Genomic DNA, 20472 nt, shown 5'->3' on the forward strand with positions numbered 1-20472 from the left:
TCTGCCTGAAGAAGCACATCGGTTGTAATTCATCTGGACGCGAGCGAGTTTCACTCACGTCGGTCTTCTTGCGGGAGTTCTGCGCCTGCCTCTGTACTGTGGTGAAGCAAATGTTGAACTCTTGGATGATTGAAGGGTACAAGCTGTTGAAGTCGAGCAGCAGCACAAACTTATCATAGAAACCTGAGTGGACAAATGAGATGGGGTCAGAAAACGGACTCGATTCAAAGCTAATCAACATTTTTGGGAAACACTTACCGACTTTCGGATCCAGCACCAAACCTCCAGCGTAGGCTGCCTTCTTCCTCCTCTTACCCTTTCCTGCATCTGCATCGTCCTCTCCCTCAACCTGGATCAATCCAATCACAGGGGAAAAAAAAACTTGTTTAAAAAATGTAATAAAAAAAAAAAAAAGTACATTTTTGTGCAGTTCTATGAGCACTTACAGTGTCCAGATGGGCCTTTTTAAAGGACGGTTTGTCAGGGACAATAAAGTTTTTGTCGTGGAAGGCATGAAGCAGCAGGAACTCGTTCCTCTCAGAGCGACCGCCCATTAGTGTGCGAGACTGGAGAGAGGCAGCAGAGAGAAACTCAGAGTTAGAAGCACAAGAGATTAAAATTAGGACAAAATAAACAGACCACCACGAGACAATACCTGGATGTTTTTAGACAAAACTCGTGTCTAGAATATATACTTTACATCTTTTTTTTTCCATGTCCAAAATCACTGAAACTGTGAAAGCCTTTTTCAATCTATTAAATGTAGCGACTGAGCAGATCATTTGGGTGAGCCCTCGGGTCAAAATTTTATTTAGAACGATGATTTAAAAAGGTGATTAAAATGCTAACGATCATGATTAATCAACCAAAGAGACAAATGGTAATTCATAGTTTAGGAAATCAAAATTAACTGAGTTTTGAAGAGGCATAAGGTTGAATTGTTGAATGTTACCAGGACGTTGCCGGCGATGCTAGTGATCTGCAGGGCGAGGGGCAGCACATTAAGCTCACACATGATCTGGAGGATCAGCTTTGCGTCAGTCCACGTCAACTCCAGCAGGTAGAGCAGGTGAGGAGAGTCGCTGAGAGGAAAAAGAGGCACATTTTACAATAGACCAGCTTCATTTCCCTCACTCCTTTCCAATACGGTAGTAGCTCGCTTTGGGTTAGCCGTGAGCTTTGAAATTCACCTGTAGAGATTTCTGATGCTCTCCTGAGGGACTGCGACCCGCTCTACCTTCAGCACCTGAGCTGCGAGCTCCGTCAGATGGTAACTTTTACAACGAATCAGCTCTTTGGCCGAGATCTCCACGTCACACACCAGACGGCCACACGTTGCACTCTTCTCAGCAAACGCTCCACGGCCCTGAAAAAGCCAGGAATACAACATAGCGGAGAATACACAAAACGGAAGATTGATTTATTTACAAACCTGCTGCAAAAACATATTACTGCTTCTGATTCTGTTTTTCTTACCCCCAATTTGGGCATATTTGCCCTCCTGAGGCGTCCGATCTTAGACCAGTGGGGGACTTTGCACACATTGATCCTCTGCAGGAGAACTTCCAGATCGAAGCCGAAAATATCGTGACCCTGCAGGTGAAAGCAGGTGACGATTCAAAGGGTCGCTGAATACTGGTTTCCCTAAATTCTGCTGTTTAGCTGAACAACAGAAACTTCCAGGTGGCAGTGACGTATAATTAGGCGGAAAGGCTAAATCTCTTAAAGAATCTATTAGCTGTCCAATTTGTGACTCAAACTAGTGACCCGCCAACACAGATTTTATCCAGTTTTATTGAGAAAATTCAACATTTTTTAAGAAGAAACAAAAAGTTCCTTCTGCTAAGCTACAAGCGATAAAAGAAAACCAGTCAAATTCTGAAGTTTATTGTTGAACAGATGTCAAAAGGCTACAAAAAAAAAAATTTTAAATTAGAGAATATCTTCCTTTACGAGAATAAAATCTGCCTGATACTGAAAAGGCTAACTGAGCCTTCTTCCTCATCAAAGTGTCAGTATGGTGCATTCACTCATCAGGAATAAACGGATCGTACTTTCTGTTCCCAACCAGACGGACAAACTTAAAATTAATGTGGATTTTTAGTATTTGCTTGTACGACTGTTTTGTTGCTCACCACCAACACATCAGGGTCGATCTTGTGCATCTTGGCCAGGAAGCAGCCGAGCAAGGTCCGCTCTGAAGTTGCCATCTCCACCTTCACTTTCTAAAAAAAAAAGAAGAAAAAAGACTGAGGTCAGTTGGAATGTTTATTATTCATTTTATACAGCAAAATGTATTCTTAGTAAAACGTCTGGGCTTGCAATCACTTTTAGAGGACATCATTTGTACTGCAATTGAGAAATGAGAAATTAATTTTCAGTGTGTCTTAAAGAAAAGGAGGAGGATAGAAAATTGGTTTAAATATGAGCAGAAGCTTCAAGTGATGGTTAAAATTATGGCTACACAATATAAGAAAATCTTTCAATGGTATTCATATTGGTAAGTATTGTCCATTAATTATTAAAATAAACAGAAGCAGTGCTGCTAAAGCTAGGGTCTGTCCATGTGTGGTCACTCACCTTCTTCTTGACAGCATCTTTGAAGTCGTAAGGAAAAATGCAGTCAGATGGTTTACTGATCACTGAGGAGAAAAATGGTTACAATCCGTTTGTTTGAAATCGCATCCAAGTTTTTATTACAAATTTGTCAACTTCGTTCATTACAGGCGACTGTGGCTCAATGAGGAAAGTATTGTAATTCAAAAACTTGTGGGATCACAACAGTCTCTGGTTAAGGCACTTAACCCCAAGCAGCCTAACGACCTGAGTATCCGTTTATGCGTTTGTGAGTGTGGCTATGTGAGCGCTATGACTATAAAAATACTATTTAAATTCACTGCTTCACCCAAGTGAATAACAACAAAATACCAACAGAAGAAAATGTTTAACACTTACCACAGAAATGAGTTTGATAGGGAGGCTGAGGAGGAGCTTTATCCATATGGAAGCTGTAGTGGATGAGCGCAACAAGAGACACGATCTGCAGAAAAATGAATGTTGCATGAAGCGAAAAACGTGATCAACCCCGTTAATCTACTGCATAGATTACTTTTTCTTTTTAAAAAATATATACAGGATATAGAAGCGTTTTCTACAACAGAGTATAAAGGCAATTCTAGGTAAAAGAAAAAATATATTTGGCCACAGAATAGAAAGCTTCCACCCAAATATTTAGACATTTCTTGATTAATTTCACACATTTACCAAAAGAATCTCTTAATTTAAAGACATACATTTACAACATGAAACTACGATACCATCTAACAAATAGTGAATTTGCATGAAAGTCGCTTAATGCGATTATAAAGTCAAACATGTCAAATGTAAATTCATAATGATACATGGTGAATTTATAGATGCATTTCTGGTTATTTTCAAAGTGTAAGTGGTACATCTGGGCTCTGGTGTCAGAACATCTCCCACGTATCACGAAAAAAATGACAGATTTTGTTGTAGCAAACGGCAGAGAATTTCCCAGATTTAAAATATGTCTTTAATCATAAAATCGTATCCTCATTTCCCAAAAACATACAACTTATGCACATTTTAATCTTGTAAACATGTAAAAACTATCTTCCGCTGCCAGATTTTTTTCTCCTCCATTTATCTACAATTGCTCTAGTACTTCATTGTAGTTATCAAACTCAATTTAGAAAAAAAATAAAACATCAATATTTTTCCACATTACTGGGAAGAACAAAGTTTCACTGTTACATAAATGTTTTCCAAGCGTTACATCAAATATCCCAACCTCATTGTGGTGCGTCTTGGGGTTCTGAACCGTCTTGAGGCTTATGGACATTACGGTTACGGGTGGAGGCGGCAGATCTTTAATCACAGAAACCAAGTCACTTCTCACAGCGAGAGCCTCCACCTTACACCAGCTGACTGGTTGGTTCATCAGCTCTAACAAAGACGAGGTGGAGAAGTTAGAGCTGCAGAGGAAATTGTTTAGAAGCATTGATCAAAGAAATAAGTGATACTAATGGCATCGTTCTTACGTGGTGTCTTGATGTCCAACCAGCAGGGGCCTTTAATCTTCCTACTGAGAAGAAAGTGCTCCAGGCTGGAGGTGTTTGTTCCAAAAACATGGGAAAATGTAGTCCCTTTAAGGTCAGACGGCAAAGCAGGAAAGTCTGCCTGTAAAAATAAAATTATCTTAAACCAGCGTCAACCTGGGATGGGTTTTAGGAAGTTTTGCTCATGTGTGCCTGCTTACAGAGTATCTCACTTCCAAGTAGTCGCACTGACTGGGCACGTCAGGAATTTCAAAAGCATAGCTCTTCTCCACTTTCTGCAAAGACAGAAGCAAAACATAGGCATGGATGCCCGTTTTCAAAAAATAAAATAAAATAAATAATGAAGCTGTAACCGATACTGACCTTAGATTTGAACTTCATGATCTTGAACTTCTCAGAAAGCTCGTTGAACTCCTGGTAAACGTCCATCATCCCCACTGGTTGGTCCGACACTTCTCCGGTCTTCGGATTTGTTTTCTGTTAGGTTTTTTTATGGCAATAAAAACAGTTCAGACATGAGCAGTTTTCATCAGGAATAAGTCAACTGCAGTTCTCACTGAGCGTGCGACACCTACGAATTCCCGAGGAAGAAGGTACATTGTTCTGTCAATGTTCTTCACAGTAACGCAGCAGCTGACATGAGACTGCGCTGACTCGATCCACACTTTCCCAAACAGATACACCACGCCTGGGTTGCAATTTAAAGTCAAACATCAAGTTAGAAAATCTCAACAATGTTTCTTCTAAAGAAAAAAAAAACATTTTGTTAATTTTGATGAAAAGTGCCTAAATACCACACCTGGTTGGTTGTACGGGTCTTCGAAAGCATCCAACCAATAGAATCGGAAGACCTGCTCCCCATCCATGCCCTCCACTAGAGGGAGCTTGCTGGAGTCGACCTGCACCTCCGCTGGAGCTTCACTGACTCCACCTGCAGCCTCCTGTCCCCAAGAGCTTCCAACTCTGTTGGGTCTAAAAACAAGAAAAAATACAAATATCTTCTAAAACCATCATACATTTCACATGTTCTTTCTAATAGTGATTCTAGATATGCATCTTGATATGATTCGTTTGTCAGATTAAAAGTACCTATTAAAAAGAACCTTTAAATGGGTATTAAGCACTTTTTTTATTACGTACACATTTCAGTTTTTTTTTTTTTTTGATCTGCTGTATTCAGACTTGTAATGTTATATTTTATTTGCTGCAATTGGAAAATCATCATAATTAACCAAAACAAAAGCTGGAAAACACCAGTTTGTGTGTCATTAATCTTTATATGGTTCTTCTCTTAGTGAATTTAGTTATTGAAATCATTTATTGAATGGGACTGTATGTGTCAGAAATATCTTAAGAGGAGAAATACACAGAGAAATCGGTTGTATGATTTCAGAGCCAGTCATTTTTTTTAGCTCAATTGGTTTTGATCGATGTCCAGGCACTTGGGGAAAAAAAAGAAGAAAAAAAATCAGATCTTTACACGTTACTTTAGGTGTAAAGGTCAGTTCTGATAAACCAGAACTGTCCTGTGAATTAACTTGATCCTTAGGGAAGAACATCTAACTTCTAAGTGCATCAGTGCTGCAGACACAAACTCACAGCAGAACTGGATCCTGACGTTCGGCTTTGTGCTCCACTTTAACTTCAGTCGCTGTCAACCCTCCTTTGGGTTCAAGTTTGGCTTCATCTTTAGCTACAGCCTTCTCTTCCTCATGCTCAACCTCCATTGGCTCATCAAAATCGACCCCCTCAAAAGCCAGACTGTCGTCCTCTGTAACAGACAGCATCAACAAGATTGGTTTTGTCTTATAGTGAAGCAACTAAAAAGTAATGAAAGCCCCTGACATTCCATCTAACCTCTCTCTTCGTTTGGCTCCTCCAGCTCCGCTTCATGTTTTTCTGGAAGAACCTCGGTTGTTGCAGGTGGAGGAGAACGGGTTGAAGGCTGGGGGGACGGGTCCAGAGGCGGAGGTCGGATCACCTTGGCTTTTAGTCCATAAGTTGAGGGCTTCTCCTGCTACATTAGGGGGTTTGCATAATTATTCAATTGTGATGTTCGCGCTGACTGATTCTTGCAATAAAACTACATGTAGGTCATGACGTGATGGCTTCACCTTTGGCATCTGAGGTTTGATGGAGAACGGGTTCATGATTGAGCCCACCGTCTTCTTTTTCTTCAGAGTAACCAAAGGTGGAGGAGTGAGAGCTGACGGTTTCTGGAACCGCAGATGAATAAGGTGTTAGAGAGGTTAAAGGCAGCAGGAAATGTTTGTTTTGTTTAATTCTCCACTCAAACAAACCTCATTGTGTAGATCTTGCAAAATATCTCCTAACAAGTCATCTTTGGACAGATCTACATCTTTCTGTAAGAGGAAAAAAAATTACAAAACATGAGAAAAATGTAAGAACATCATCTAATGTCTGACAAACCATCTACTGCATACGTGACAAAGAGATTAAGCGTGCAGTGAGTTTAGAGAACATCTTGTCAAAGATTCTCATAAATACTGACCTCTGCAGGCCTCTTAACATTGCTGTTCATGAAGAGACTCTTAATAGTGTTAGGCTTCGCTACCGAAGATTTCTTCAGAGTTTTCTTTGTCTCTCGCCCTTTTGCGCCCCCTTTTCCTGGAAGCACAAACCAAATACTTAAGCACATGATATCTGTATTTTTCAATTCTTCCAAAGGATTTTCAGCTCGTTACCTTTGCTTTCAACAACATCGTCGTCTAAATCATCGTCGAAGATCTCTCGCCCGTCTTCAACATATCCTGTGCCGTCTGAAAGAAGGAAGGCGTTACTTGGCATAAAGAACCCTCCATCAGCCTGTGCTCTGCAGTGGTTTCTCAAAACCAGATCTCACCATCGTCAATAATCCAGTCGTCCTCCTGCCTCTCTCGCACCATTTTGGAGTACTGCTGCTCGTCCACCTCTTCGTACACGCTGGTGATCTCCTCCACCTGCAAAAGGCAAACACCAGCTAAACGCAGACTGAAGAGAAGCACAGCAGAAAACCCATCTAATGTTCACTTCAATTGAGTTTTACGAATTAATATCTAGAAAAATAAATGGGTTTTCCACAGTTTCTTCAATGGCGAGCGCTATGATGGAAAGTTGAGTGGAAGAAAAACAGCATAGCAAAAAAAATAAATAAATTTAAACCTGCCACTGGTTTTATGAATTACATAAAGAATCTTTACAAGCATGCAAAACAGAAACATATTGCCTTTATCACCTCATATTTGATCTTTTCCCCCTTTTTGGCCTTCTTGAGCTGCTCCAGCGCAGACTTTCTGCCCACCTTCTCCCGCTTCTCTCGTCTGGAGCGAGACTTGGCCAGACTGCAGGCGTCACCCTTCTCATCTGAGGAGAGTCACACAATGATTTTTTTAAACACAAAATCCTCCATTTCTGCTACATTTACACAGAATTAGAATTAAAATACTAAAACTCTACACTTTTATGAATAAAAAAAGTCACGGTATTTTGTTTTTATTACTTATTTGATGTGGGTTATATTAGAGGTGAGTTTCAACAACAAAAAACTAAATTATTTTTTTTTAAGCAAACTAAAAAAATTGTTTGACCACTCTCCAATGAAGGCCACGAGAGCCAATTAAACCATAAATAGTAATATGAATATTTACAAACTGTTTGTAAATAACCTTATGACCCTTACATGTAGCAACAATTGCTACTTTAAGGTGACCTTTCTGATTGGCACTGTGTGAAAGCACAGCTGTATGTTTCACATCAGAGGTATTTCTTATTTATTTTAAACTTTTGTAGAAGTTTTTATACTTTTTAATGACCCGCTAACCAGCCAGGTAAATTTGTTTAGCAGCGACACATTGTGGTAATTCTTTTGGGAGGAAAGTTGTAGTAAGGCTGAAACGAACAATGACGCTGAGTGAAACTATTACCTTCTGAAGTATCCTAATTGTTCCTTTTCACCTTTTTATCAAGAACAAATACCAGATTCACGTGACAAACCTCATTTGAGTCTATCTAATCCCGTCATAAAGACACATGAAGTACACTACGCCAAAGCCTGTTAGCAAGTGTTAAACTAAGCTAGCCGTCGTGTTAGCTAATAATTTAAATTTGAACACCTAAACAAGCAGCTGTCCTGTGACGGAAAACCGGAGACACAAACTCACCACCGTCCGGAACGTCCATGTCTTTATCTGGGTCTGCAACCGGAGCCATTACTTGTGTTATTTTGTCTTTATTCCGACAACTGAATGACAGCAGCACAACAACACAGCAACCCGCGCCAAAGCGCCTTCCCGGGGAAAGTCATATGCAGGAAATGACATCACGCTGCTGTCAAGCCAATTACCGGATATGCTGTTTATAATGTGCCCAGCAGGGGGCGACATCGGTCTATCTAAATTCAGTCATAAATAGTAAATTGGTTTTGCTGTGTTATTTATAAGAAGTTCACTAACCTGATGGATTACATTTCATTTGCATTTTATATCATTATGTTAAAACGTAGCTACGTCCAACATTCAAACATTTATAAAGCTATTATTTTTATTTTGTTATTATTTGTTTATGAAATGGGTAGAGAAAATTTTCATCTTTTAATTTAGTCAGAAAGGCTTATCATAAAGACACTCCTCTATTTTGCCAAAGTAAGAAAGTTATTTTAATTTCAGAGGACAACAGTTTAGTATGCTGTTTAAAGGTACTAATTGATTTAACAGAGAAAATCTTTTCATGTAAAACAAATTAAACCTACACCTTTTCTATCTCGCTATCTAGTCTAGTCCATGTAATTTTATTCAGTATAAAATGTTTGTCTAATAAGTAACCTTGTCCTTAATTAATATACCATTTGTGATGACAATTTTAGGCAATTGTTCTCCAGTTTTTAGTGTCTGTGTCACTGTACCTCCATGATGTCCGTTGCCACAGAAACGAAGCCGGTCTGTAAAGGGTACAATAGATTCCTGTCCCAGACTGGGGCCACAGAGGAACTACAGTACAAGCAATAATGAAAACACAAAGCACAGTTTGTCTCTTATTCAAGCTGCTCACTTGAGCTTTCTGCGTAAGCACCGTCAAAGCTTATCTAAGAATCACGTATAATAATATTTGCTACATGTATTAGTGTGGGAGTATTTAGAATAGTATTTAGAAAAACTATATGCTCATCATCCTTTTAGCCATAGTATTTTTTTTTAAAGTGATAAGTTTGACTGTCTGTTTTATACCTACTGTTCATGCAGTTTAACTTAGCAAAGGATTACTTCTCTCCAGGATCTTTGGGAAACATTTTTATGTAAAAGCACAAAGAAAATTAGTTTACACTGGAAAGGTGAGTACATTATGAGACATCAAAGAAAGTTGGAGTAAAATATGACAAGTCATCATACTATAGAGAAGTAGTATTAAATATCTGGCTCTCATAAAGATACTGTAATCAGGCACATTCTGTGAGTTGTTTGTTGTTAAAATAATAACACTCAGGGTATTAAAAAAAAACCCTGATATGTTTGGGAGTTTGCTTACCAATATATATTTATTAATTAATATATTTAATATATTTGCTTTGATACCCATGGATATAACCATGTATATTTTACAAATATTTTTTTTTTATCACAGCACCACTTTTGAATTGAGTTACAAGAAAGAAAGAAAAAAACAACACTTTTCAACGATACCCTATTAAGATGAATCTGTGTGCATCATATGAATTAATGGTTACAAGCAGTCGCATGTCAGACATGAAGTTAAGTACAATAGGAGGGGGATTCATGCATGTCTGACAGCCGGATTATCTACTGTATGTGGCGCTGTGTGACCGGTGGCCCACACTTATCAGAGGGGAGCAGCTGATCTGTGTCTGGGACGGGCTGGACAGGGCGGGACGTATTTCTTCTGCTGTGCTGGAAAAACGGACATATATGAAACATTTTTTTTTATAATAATAAGAAGAAGAAAAAGAGGACAGAGCTCACTTATTTCAGTCTACCACAGGAGCAAGATGGTGAAACAGCGCCGCGTCAGAGTGAACCCCGGCTGCGCGGCTGTTACGCCTCTTTGTTGCAGAAGAGGATCGTGGAAGGTAAGATAAGGTTAAAATAATGACTAGACGTATTTCTTTTTTTATTTACTTATCTTTTTAGGCTATTAGTTAACAGTTTGACGAGTTTGGCGCATTTTCCACGTCTAAATAAAATAGGAAAAAACTGCTTTACCGTTGAAAAGAGAGGAAGAGGCTGGTTTTGGCGGGGAAGTCGGAGTTTAATATATTTTATAACACGCTGTAACGTAAGTAAGTTTACAGTTAGTTCTATATGTATTGAACATTTGACCTAAATATTTAGTATTCACGCTCTGCTTACTGTTTTGTTTGTAATGGTGAAACGGTTTTGTCCACCAATCATCACAGTTTATGTTGCTACGGCGGGCGATGATTGGTCCGAATTTGGGAGCTCTCTCTCCTCTCCTCCGTCACCATAGAAATGGTCCAGATGGCCTCCTTAGACAGACGCTCCACTCACATTATTTACCTAATCTCTCATATGGAAAGCGTAACGCATTGTTGTGAAGTTATGACTATTGCAGTCCCTTGTAATTATTGTAGCTCGGATTAATTTTTATGTTTTTATCATTCTGTATAAATATCAAAATTGTACTTTGAGGCAGCTTGAAATTAGAAATAGCCGTGGAGTGAGACCTCTTCCATGCGTCTTTGTCTGCAGCAGCTTCGGGGTTACAGTGGGTGCGCCCTATTTGTCAACCGGAGAGGCAATTGATGCGCCTGGTAGGCGTGGTCGGCACATTCTGTACACATGATGCGCCACACAGACCCACAGGGCAGAAACCGATTTCGACCATGTGAGTTATAGAAATGCTTGTGAGATTTTTATTATTATTATTATTATTATTATGCTTTTTTTTTTTTTAGAGTATTTACTTATTGTGGAAGCTTAGATTATTAAGTATTTACAGCAACACGATGCATATCTTACATAAATCTGTTGTGGGATTGTGTCTTCTTTAAAAAAATAAAAAAATCTCCCCTCACTTTGACTCCGCATCGCTTCTAGCCAGGTCTTTCCCCGGCTGACTGTGGAGGACTGCACCCCGGGGGAAGAAGGGCAAGAAGGAGGGAGAGGGAGACAGACAGAGGAGAGAGTGGGCGGGGAAAATAGAGGAGACAGAGTGGTGAGGAGAGCAGCATCTCCTCATTGATGCTGAGTCACAAAACAGAGAGAAATCAGCTGCATCCCATGAGGCTTTGGGAAAAATGGAGGAGCTAGAACACACCTGCCCTCATCCCCGGACGGTAGGGAGGATGTGCACGGCTGTTTGCTTGCCTTTCTGTGAGATGAGAGTGTGTATACTGACTGTGTATGTGTTTGTGTGTGTGTGTGTGTGAGGAAGGGAGACAGGAAGTAGGGGGGAAAACAAAAGGTTCCTCCTCTGCCCCCTGTTATGAAACAGATCCTGGATTGTATGTGCCTGAGGGAGATGCTCAGAGTGCTGAGTGGACGGTGTTGTTGTTGTTGTTGTTGAGGGGGCTGCCAAAGGAAGAGAAATGTCCTGCTGAGTGAGAACTGTCGCAGTGAAATCACAGAGCCTCCTGCGTTGGGATACTCCGCTTTAATCCTCTTTGACACAAATCATGCTGTCAGCCCTTTTGTATCCCCTGAGTCGTCATTTACCTGTTTCTTCTTCACCTCAGCCTGTTTTCTTTACGGCAGTCTCTCTCTTGGCTACTCATGCTATGGCTACTGGCTTGTGTCCTTCCCCCCGCCTGCCCCCTGCCGCTTTAATCCTTCTTAGGCCAGATGCTGTATCTTGTGCCAGATCGGGCTTTATACTGAGCACGCTCCGGCCGCACGCCCTGATAGGCCCTTGTACTCTCCTGATCACAAAGTTTAACCTTGGCCATCTGCTCTTTGCTAACTCTCAACAATCTCGCTATGCCCAAGGAATCACAAGTGATGAGGCATCTTCCTGAAGGGATTTATGTAGCTGCTGCTGTCTGAGCTTCGAGTTTTTCCTGTTTAAATTACACAAAGCAAAAATGTTGGTGGAAAAAGCTTCAAGCTAAATGTATCGTTCATTGGAGTAGCACAGTCCACAAAATCCTACCCTTTGGACTTAATTGAGTACATTATGTGTTTCAAAAAGTCAAATAATTGTTTTCAACAAAATCAGTCTTGGGCTGCACAGTGGCACAGTTGGTAAAGCTGTTGCCTTGCAGCAAGAAGAAGGTTGCAGGGGTTCTGCATCTCCAAAAATGCTATCCAATTTCAAAAGCAGAGCAAGGATACACAAAGAAAGTGTAAACTTGCACCTGTGTTAATGTAGAAGCAACGAATTCTATATTTTCATGTGGTGTCTTTATAGTTATTTGTTGCCTGTTTAATTACTGCACAACAACAGTTGCGTCCAGACTGCAGCCCACATCTTTGGCTTACTTCAGACATTTTTAACTGTATCATCCACAAATGTAATAACAAGCAACCGTTTCTGCGTTTCTTACAAAATGCTTGTGTCCAGAACCACCTCGCAGTTTCTCTGCGACTGAAGGTCTATGATCCCCCCTCCCCCCTCACCACCACCATCACCACTGATTACCTGTTTACCTGAAACCTGCCATCGTTTCAGACTCTATTTTTTCACCGCTGCTCCAGGAGGAGCCACTGACGTCAGGGGCCCGTCTGAACCCGTTTCCATGTTCTCTTCCTCCTCTCACACTCCCACAGCTTTCTGCTCTGCTCTGTCTCTCTTTCACGGGTGTGAATGAGATTCGGTGAATACTCCCCTGCAGTCAACAGATGGCACACGAACACAGTTTATTTTATTTTATTTTTTTCAGGAGGGCTCACATTGCAGCGTTTTGACCTTGATAACAGTCTTGGCACTTACAAATTAGTATATCCCGTTACCTGATTTGTTCGTCTGTGCTCTCTGGTTTTAATTTCCTGTCAGAGTGGGAGAGAGTTCACTTCTCCCTTCCAGCGCCACGCTTACCAAAGATTTTTGTCCTCTCTCTGTCATGTTCAGTGCATACAGTTGATTGCGGCGAGAGGTGAGTGTCGGTGATCAATAGCACTGAGTGCAGCTCTTTTCTGTCTCCGCTGTCTCAGAGTGCAGAGTGAGCATCAGCTGTAGTCAATACCTTAATGGTGGTTTTCTGTAAGTGGCGAGGCGAAGGGGCAAATGGCTGTTCTCCTGGGTCTTCCTTTAACCCAGTCCCTTTCTGACTCAGACTCTCACCGAGCCTGCCATCTTCGCCGCGGAGACCAGCTGCGACTGTCGAGCGCCTCACGAGAAGCTCAGCATCACCCAGGCCTGCAGAGGCACCCCAGGTACACGTTCACCTTCACGCTGCTTTTACCCTCATTCTTCGCTTGGTCTTTGTTTGACTTCCTCCTCTATTTTGAAAGTCATGTTTTATAAGCTTTGTCTGAAGTCCTTGCAAAACTATTCAGATCTCTTTAACTTTTTCATATTTTCTCACATTACAACCACAGACTTGAATGGCTTAGTTTCCACGATTATTACTATTATTATATTTATTATTATTATTATTATTATTATTATTATTATTATTATTATTATTATTATTATTATTATTATTATTTGGCCATATTTCCAAATCTGTATTCCTTTCCATTAGTAGCTTTCATTTAGTTTTCTCTTGAATTCGTATTTCAGTTCTAAATTTGGCACCAAATTAAATTAATTATGTCATTACTCTTTAGTTATTTAACTGAGTGCAGTTATGTCATGCTAAGTAATAGCATGAAATAATGAATCATTTGTAAACAATATCAGTTTAACCACGGTTATACTGGTATAACTGGTTATATCAATATAACTGATATAACCACACCATGTGACCCTAACCATACTGATATAACTGTGGTTATAACTCCAGCTGTTTCCTCTTCTAAGTTTTTCTGAATGTTACACCATTTCATTTCATTCATTTCATTTATTTATTTATTTCGAACAGACATTAAAAACAGTCAAAAAAGAACAAGAAAACAAAATAGAATGAGACAAACTTAAGAAATAAAATGTAAAACAAATTATTTTGCCCATGTGACATGCAATTTTATATTTTCTGTTCGAAAAGGAGCAGGTAGAAGATACCTCTTATAATATCCTGCCCCTTTCATACTTGTCGATGTATTATCAATTGACTTTCAGAACATCAACAAGAGACAACTTGTTTCCATTTTTCATTATGTTTAACTATGTACAATTATTTTAAGTACTCTTTATATAATCATTTACATTATAAACTATTAAACATGTTATATAGCATATTTTGAAATGAGTTCTGCTTTAATCAATTTTTTAAACTGGTTTACATTTGTAATTTTTTTAAATCTCATCATTCAATCCATTCCAAACATTTACTCCTCACACAGATAAACAAAAACTCTTCCTGGTTGTTCTAATATGTTGTTTTTTAAAATACCCTTCACCTCTTAAATCATAACCACCCTCTCTGTCACAAAACATTTCCTGTATATTGTGTGGAAGTTTTTTGTGTGGACACCAATTAGCTTATTGCGCTAATTCCTAGCTGTATTGTTTATTTGGGTTTTTTCAGTGGACCGGCCGGTCAGAGTCTATGCAGATGGCATCTTTGACCTGTTCCACTCGGGCCACGCTCGTGCGCTCATGCAGGCCAAGAACCTGTTTCCTAACACCTATCTCATAGTAGGAGGTAAGAGAGGCTACTAATAACTCTCCCAAACTCTTCATAACCGTTTGATGTTTCTGTATGCGTCCGTGTGTTTTCTCTCCATTGCTCCGGGAACAGTGTGCAGCGACGAACTGACCCACAAGTACAAGGGTTTCACAGTCATGACGGAACACGAGCGCTACGAAGCCCTGAGGCATTGCCGCTACGTGGACGAAGTCCTGAGAGACGCACCGTGGACTCTCACGCCGGAGTTCCTCGAGAAACACAAGGTGCGTTTGTGAGAAACACTCACAGTGCCGTCTTCCCAAAATTCCGCTAAGAGAAAGAGAGAGAGAGAGAGAGAGAGAGAGAGAGAGAAAGAGAGAGAGAGAGAGAAAACTTGCCATGAAAAAAGTTGACTCACCACAAATGCAGTTTACGTTGACGTGATGTGACCAAACATTGGGCTTCGTTTATTCTACATCTGCCTGGTTTTCTCCAGTATACAGTAGTTTTTGATCATCTTTGTGTTTTGACACACATTATGCTCTTAGTTTGCTTTCTTATCACGGAAACAGCAAGGTCATCGTTTGCTAGTGTCAGTAAAATAGTTCAGTAATATGATGAATAGCGATGGGGCTGATCCACTAGCGGAACAAGTCAGCGTTGGGCCGGGGGGGCGGGGACAATGACCGGGCCCCTCATGTGTATCACCTGCCAGCTGCTGGAAACTGTTGGGGGTGGGGGGCGCGTCTCTCTTTCATTTTTAGCCAGGAAGCACATTGGCTAAACCGAGAGTCAAACAGTCACTGGGACTGACTACTATATATTCCATTGAGGGACAGTAACTTTAACATTACATACACCTTTCTGAACAGGCGAGGGCGCACTTTCTCCGTCTCTAATCAGACATTAAAGCGACTTGAAACAATTCCTCCCTCCCTGGCACCTACAGACCCGGGCCCCCATGGGCACGCATCTGGGCCCGGGCCGGGTGGCAGCCGCACCCCCGGGCCCCCATATATATAGCTCCGCACCTGGGCTGATCAGTACCGAGTAAGAAGAGGGTGAAGAACAAAAGGAAGCAAATCCAATCATAGAAAAAAATATATATATTAACGATATGATTTCTGAATGAAATTTGTTGGACTGGATGTTATCGAAGGGTTTTAGAGTAAAGGGGGTAGAATACATAGTTTTTCGGTAGCACTGCTCTGTGTTGATGTACTGCATCTCATAAAAACTTTTGCAAGGTTCTGTAAGCAGTGCAGAACTTAAAGGCCCTACTGCCCGTTCACTTGAGCTCTTCTCATGTTTTCTGTGTTTTCTGCCAAACAGTGCATGTCCTTTGGTTGTTTCTCAGATCGATTTTGTGGCTCACGACGATATCCCGTACTCCTCAGCAGGAAGTGAGGACGTTTACAAACACATCAAAGAAGCAGGTCGGGCAGTGATCTGCGGGGAAATCAGAAAATCGTGTCGCACATTTCACCACTAAAGGAGGATCGGGCCGAAATAACCTTCTGCTGGCATCTTTTACTGTCAACCAGGGATGTTCGTGCCCACGCAACGGACGGAGGGGATCTCCACCTCCGACATAATTACTAGAATTGTCAGAGACTACGACGTCTACGCCCGACGCAACCTGCAGCGGGGCTACACGGCTAAAGAGCTCAACGTCAGCTACATCAATGTAAGACACTGCATCGTGTCAGAACAGTGGCCAAATCCGAATTTGCAGCAGACAAAGCAAGTTCTTGGTCACCTAACTAGAACTTTTACTTATCGTCTTAGATTATATTTTGAACACTTTGTTACTCCTCAAGCATTTTTTTGTTACTTTTATATTCATGTTTCCTGATTTTTATTTTTATTTTCTATCCCCTTAGGAGAAGAAGTATCGGCTACAGAACCAGGTAGATCGCATGAAGGAAAAGGTTCGAAATGTCGAAGAAAAGAGTAAACATTTTGTCTACCGGGTGGAGGAGAAGAGTCACGATCTCATCCAGAAATGGGAAGAAAAGTCTAGAGAATTCATTGGCAACTTCTTAGAACTTTTTGGGCCTGATGGGACATGGGTAAGTCAAGCACGGTACTCACTTAATGCTACAAATGTATCCACCACATTAATGGTTCATCATAATTCAAGCCATCTGTCAATAAGCTTAAAACCTTTTATTGTTTTACATTGAATTCAGCGAAAATGACAAATGAGACGCCGCTATTTGACTTAATATTTATTGACAGATGAAGATGTGTAAAAATCACAGTTGTCACCACACATTGACAAAACATTGATTTTGTCAATGTTTTGTCAACATTGGGTGGTATACTTAGGATCATAGTCCGTTTGGAAGTTGCACTTGATCAACTTTCTGCGTGGTGTTGTTTCAGTATTTACACCTAATACTGACATACTTTCTTCATGAAGCCACCTATCGTGTGAAGAACACCAGCCTTACCTAAAGAAAAACTAGCAGCACAACATGATGCTGCCACGCCTGGACTTAAGAGCTTTTATGGTGTTTCCAGGCTTACTGCAGATATAACAAATGCATAAATTGTAATATGACTTTTGTAGGACTTGTTCTATTGTTGAAAAAGACATTTTCTTGCTAGCTTCAACCAGGACATTCATAAGGTCTTTTGTTTCAGCTCTGAGGTTCATACGTACATCTCGCACTCTTTCCTGAGCAGTACGATTGGTGGTCATTCCTGTGGTGTTTAAACCTGCATACAATTCTTTTTTTTTAATGGATAATACTTTGCATTTTCTGGATGAATCAGACTTGCGAGTGTCAACAGTTCTTTCCCTGTTGCTTTCACTGAGTCATGTTTAGTTTTCCATGAAGCAAGCAGTGTGTTTGTGATTTTCCTGTGAAACATGTACACACATTTTCCTCTATTTAACTTAATTCAGTCTAAGAGACCCATGGTGTTATAGACTGGGCTCTTCCAAGTTGTTGAAAGGCATTCTTAGTGTATGTAACCCTTTGAATAAAAAAAAAAGCATCCAATTTTTCCCACATATTTCTTTTTGAGAGTTTTTGTCTTCCAGTTTTGAATGCATCAAGCTACTTTTTTCTATTTCTTACCACCAACATACCTAAAACTACATCTGTGCCACCAAACAACAATCCTCCTGACAAGCCAGAGTTATGCCTCAGTCTCTTTGTCTTAGCCTCAATGTTTCAGGTGGACAAAATGAGCTGGTCACAAGCCAGTCCTCAAGGGCCGATGCATGTTCCTGCTCCATGACAGCCGAATTAGCTCCTGAGCGTTTCATCAAGCTCAGCAGGAGCAGGCTAATGAACCATTCATTTGGTTCAGGCTTGTTAAACCAGGGGGAAAAAAACGAAAGCATGCAGGACACCAGCCCTTAAGGACCGACTGCGGTTCATCAGTGATTTAGGTGGAATTTTAACAAGCAAGGATCGGATGGGAAAAAGAAGCCAGGGGGGAGTGTTTTAAATTTTTTTTATAACATCCATCCTGTTGTGTTTACTCATCAGAATTTGTTCCCAGGTCTGCTCTGGGTTTAGAAATTGCACTGCAAACCACAGGCTACACATGTACAAACCTTCATTTTCTTCTTCTTCTTCTGCTGTTGAACAGAAGCAAGTGTTTCAGGAGCGCAGTGGTCGGATGCTGTCCTACGCTCTGTCTCCCAGAGAATCGCCCTGCAACAGCCCCCCGCGTGAACTGTCCCCGCTGCGCTCCCCGTCCCCTCCGTCGCCCCCCGCCCGCTGGTACAACGCCCGGCCCTCGCCCCCCACTTCCCCCAAAGGCGCATCGGCCTCGATGAGCAGCATGAGCGAAGGCGACGAAGACGAGAAGTAGATGTGGATTCAGACAGAAACGTTTCACTTTCATGGTACACTGCCTGGGAACACTTCACCAAAAAAACAAAACAAACAAAAAAAAAAAACTATATGACAACAAAAAAATAAAAAACACTTTTCTTCAAACAGCGGCTGGAAACAGAATCAGGTTTCCTCAAAGACGTTGCAGATTTGCAATGCTGACATTGATCAGGGGAACTGTGGTCCGGACCTGTGGAGCTAATAAACAAAAGCCATCATTCTCTGGAGAGCCAAGCAGAAAAAAAAAAAAAAAGGGCGAGATGCGAAGAACAGAATGTGGATTTATTCGATGTATTTAACGTCTCCGTTTTCTACAAGGACAGGAATCCTGTGCAATATCAGTGAAGAGGATTTGCTTTGGATTGTCCACAACTAATACAGACACTCAACCAGCCTGCTTATAGTATCACTGGGTTGTTTCTTGTCCTGCTTTTTGTCCTTACTTTGTAAGATGCCAACCTTCCATAAGTTTCACTCTAGAGTCCCCCCAAACTTAGAGCTTAGAATAGCAGAAAGGGCACAACGGGCAACCCAAACACATCACTAATGCTACTTTGAACCATTTTCTTTTATGTGATGCCCCCCGCCATCCCAAAAAGTTGAAGCTTTAATAAGATCCTTTTGCTTTTTTAAACACTTTTTAAGAGAATTATTATTCAAATCAAAATTCTGCATTCACAAATTTGATGACACCACTGGTAAAGATGAATTAAAAGCCCTAAAATAAGATCACCTTGTTTGCAAAAGCTTAAATTCATAATCAAAAAAAGATGAATAATCCAACCTCTAATTTGAGTATATTTCTTCGGTGAAAGCGCAAACTCCATGTTAAAAAATACTGTTGTTTTCAACAAAACAATGTCTGGCACAGTACCTCTTTGCACAATCTTGGCATTAAGAGTCCTGGGTCCTCCATGATGTTCTTAGGGGACCCTGCTCCAATGGTTTCCTGTGGGTTTTACATCCAGGCACTGAAATGGGCATGCAAGAAGTGTCGATTTTGTGTCTGGGGAACCATTTCTGCATTGATTTGGCCGTTTATTTTGGACTCTCCTCCAGTGAACGTGAGGTTTTTCAATGTATTTTATCCTTGACACCAATCCTGCCAAGAGACTTTGTTGCAGAGAATATCGATGTTCCTTTTGTTGTACCCGATGGTAGCAAGACAAATGTCCTCATCCTAGTGGCTAGGAGAAATAGGCTTGTGTCTCATGCCATATCTATGCCTAAAGGAAACAAACTCTCAGAAACTTTAAAACTTAAAAAAAAAAAATTGCATAAATTAAAAAAAAATATTCATTGGTTGCTATTATTTTAAAAGAAATTATTGGCAATACCACAAATTGTGTCTCTGGGTGTTTTGTTAAAAACAACATCTAAACAAAGTCTTTAAATGTGACATCACACTGCTACAATAAATGATTTTACTTTGAGGCTTTTTTAAACATCTTTACTAGGGGTGCCAACCAGATTGTCTGCATCTGTATAATTTATCGTACCATGCAATCTTTTAGTCTTTGGATATGATGATGTCAGTTGTCCATAGAAAAACTCAGATGATACTTGAATTGTGTAAAAAGAAAAAGTAAAGCTCACCATGTGGCTACCTTTCTGTTTATCTCAGGTCTGCTTGCCCATACCAGCTCAGTGCAGATGATCTTCCATCCCCAACTAAATTATAACCTTAATGCAATGTAGACACATTATATGTCCTGTATGCACATGCTAATCTCCACTATATGTAAAAACTTTAGAATTATGTCTTTTTTTAAAATCACCGTTGTTCAAAAGGCTTAACAAGTTAATAAAAATCTAGATCAGAATGTATATTGCCATACACGTCTTTCTTTCAGCAAAA

At 40.4% G+C, this 20472-nt stretch overlaps 2 protein-coding genes across 4 annotated transcripts in view; one reads left to right on the top strand and one right to left on the bottom strand.

The window, feature by feature from the left end:
* Positions 1 to 8401, bottom strand: part of pola1 (polymerase (DNA directed), alpha 1) — a 55594-nt gene extending 47193 nt beyond the window's left edge. The window contains exons 1-24 of one of the 2 annotated variants that reach the window (XM_008438607.2): positions 8240 to 8401; positions 7315 to 7442; positions 6943 to 7039; positions 6785 to 6859; positions 6592 to 6707; positions 6380 to 6442; positions 6194 to 6295; positions 5937 to 6093; positions 5679 to 5850; positions 4879 to 5051; positions 4655 to 4767; positions 4443 to 4556; positions 4280 to 4354; positions 4062 to 4200; positions 3812 to 3966; positions 2956 to 3040; positions 2581 to 2642; positions 2136 to 2225; positions 1477 to 1593; positions 1191 to 1366; positions 953 to 1082; positions 447 to 566; positions 259 to 349; positions 59 to 183 (exon numbers count right to left, since the gene is read on the bottom strand). In XM_008438607.2, the coding sequence (XP_008436829.1) occupies positions 59 to 183; positions 259 to 349; positions 447 to 566; positions 953 to 1082; positions 1191 to 1366; positions 1477 to 1593; positions 2136 to 2225; positions 2581 to 2642; positions 2956 to 3040; positions 3812 to 3966; positions 4062 to 4200; positions 4280 to 4354; positions 4443 to 4556; positions 4655 to 4767; positions 4879 to 5051; positions 5679 to 5850; positions 5937 to 6093; positions 6194 to 6295; positions 6380 to 6442; positions 6592 to 6707; positions 6785 to 6859; positions 6943 to 7039; positions 7315 to 7442; positions 8240 to 8288 (2724 nt within the window). In that variant the 5' untranslated portion in view covers positions 8289 to 8401. Of the gene's footprint in view, positions 1 to 58; positions 184 to 258; positions 350 to 446; positions 567 to 952; positions 1083 to 1190; positions 1367 to 1476; positions 1594 to 2135; positions 2226 to 2580; positions 2643 to 2955; positions 3041 to 3811; positions 3967 to 4061; positions 4201 to 4279; positions 4355 to 4442; positions 4557 to 4654; positions 4768 to 4878; positions 5052 to 5678; positions 5851 to 5936; positions 6097 to 6193; positions 6296 to 6379; positions 6443 to 6591; positions 6708 to 6784; positions 6860 to 6942; positions 7040 to 7314; positions 7443 to 8239 lie in introns of both variants that reach the window. The other variant, XM_008438606.3, reaches the window with a different exon arrangement.
* A 1646-nt stretch (positions 8402 to 10047) lies between these two features.
* On the top strand, positions 10048 to 20441 carry pcyt1ba (phosphate cytidylyltransferase 1B, choline a). Of its 2 annotated transcripts, none has more exons than XM_008438609.3 (8): positions 10048 to 10158; positions 13321 to 13420; positions 14677 to 14793; positions 14890 to 15041; positions 16115 to 16193; positions 16302 to 16444; positions 16641 to 16829; positions 18367 to 20441. In XM_008438609.3, exons 1-8 carry the CDS (start codon positions 10078 to 10080, stop codon positions 18589 to 18591), a joined length of 1086 nt encoding a protein of 361 aa, XP_008436831.1. In that variant the 5' UTR covers positions 10048 to 10077; the 3' UTR covers positions 18592 to 20441. The 2 variants fall into 2 exon arrangements, with proteins under 2 accessions (XP_008436831.1, XP_008436833.1); XM_008438611.3 differs by lacking the exon at positions 10048 to 10158 and adding an exon at positions 11199 to 11385.
* Positions 20442 to 20472: the final 31 nt, after the last annotated feature.

The sequence above is a fragment of the Poecilia reticulata genome, chromosome 20, assembly GCF_904066995.2.
Source record: "Poecilia reticulata chromosome 20, P_reticulata-male-v2, whole genome shotgun sequence".
NCBI lineage: Eukaryota > Metazoa > Chordata > Actinopteri > Cyprinodontiformes > Poeciliidae > Poecilia > Poecilia reticulata.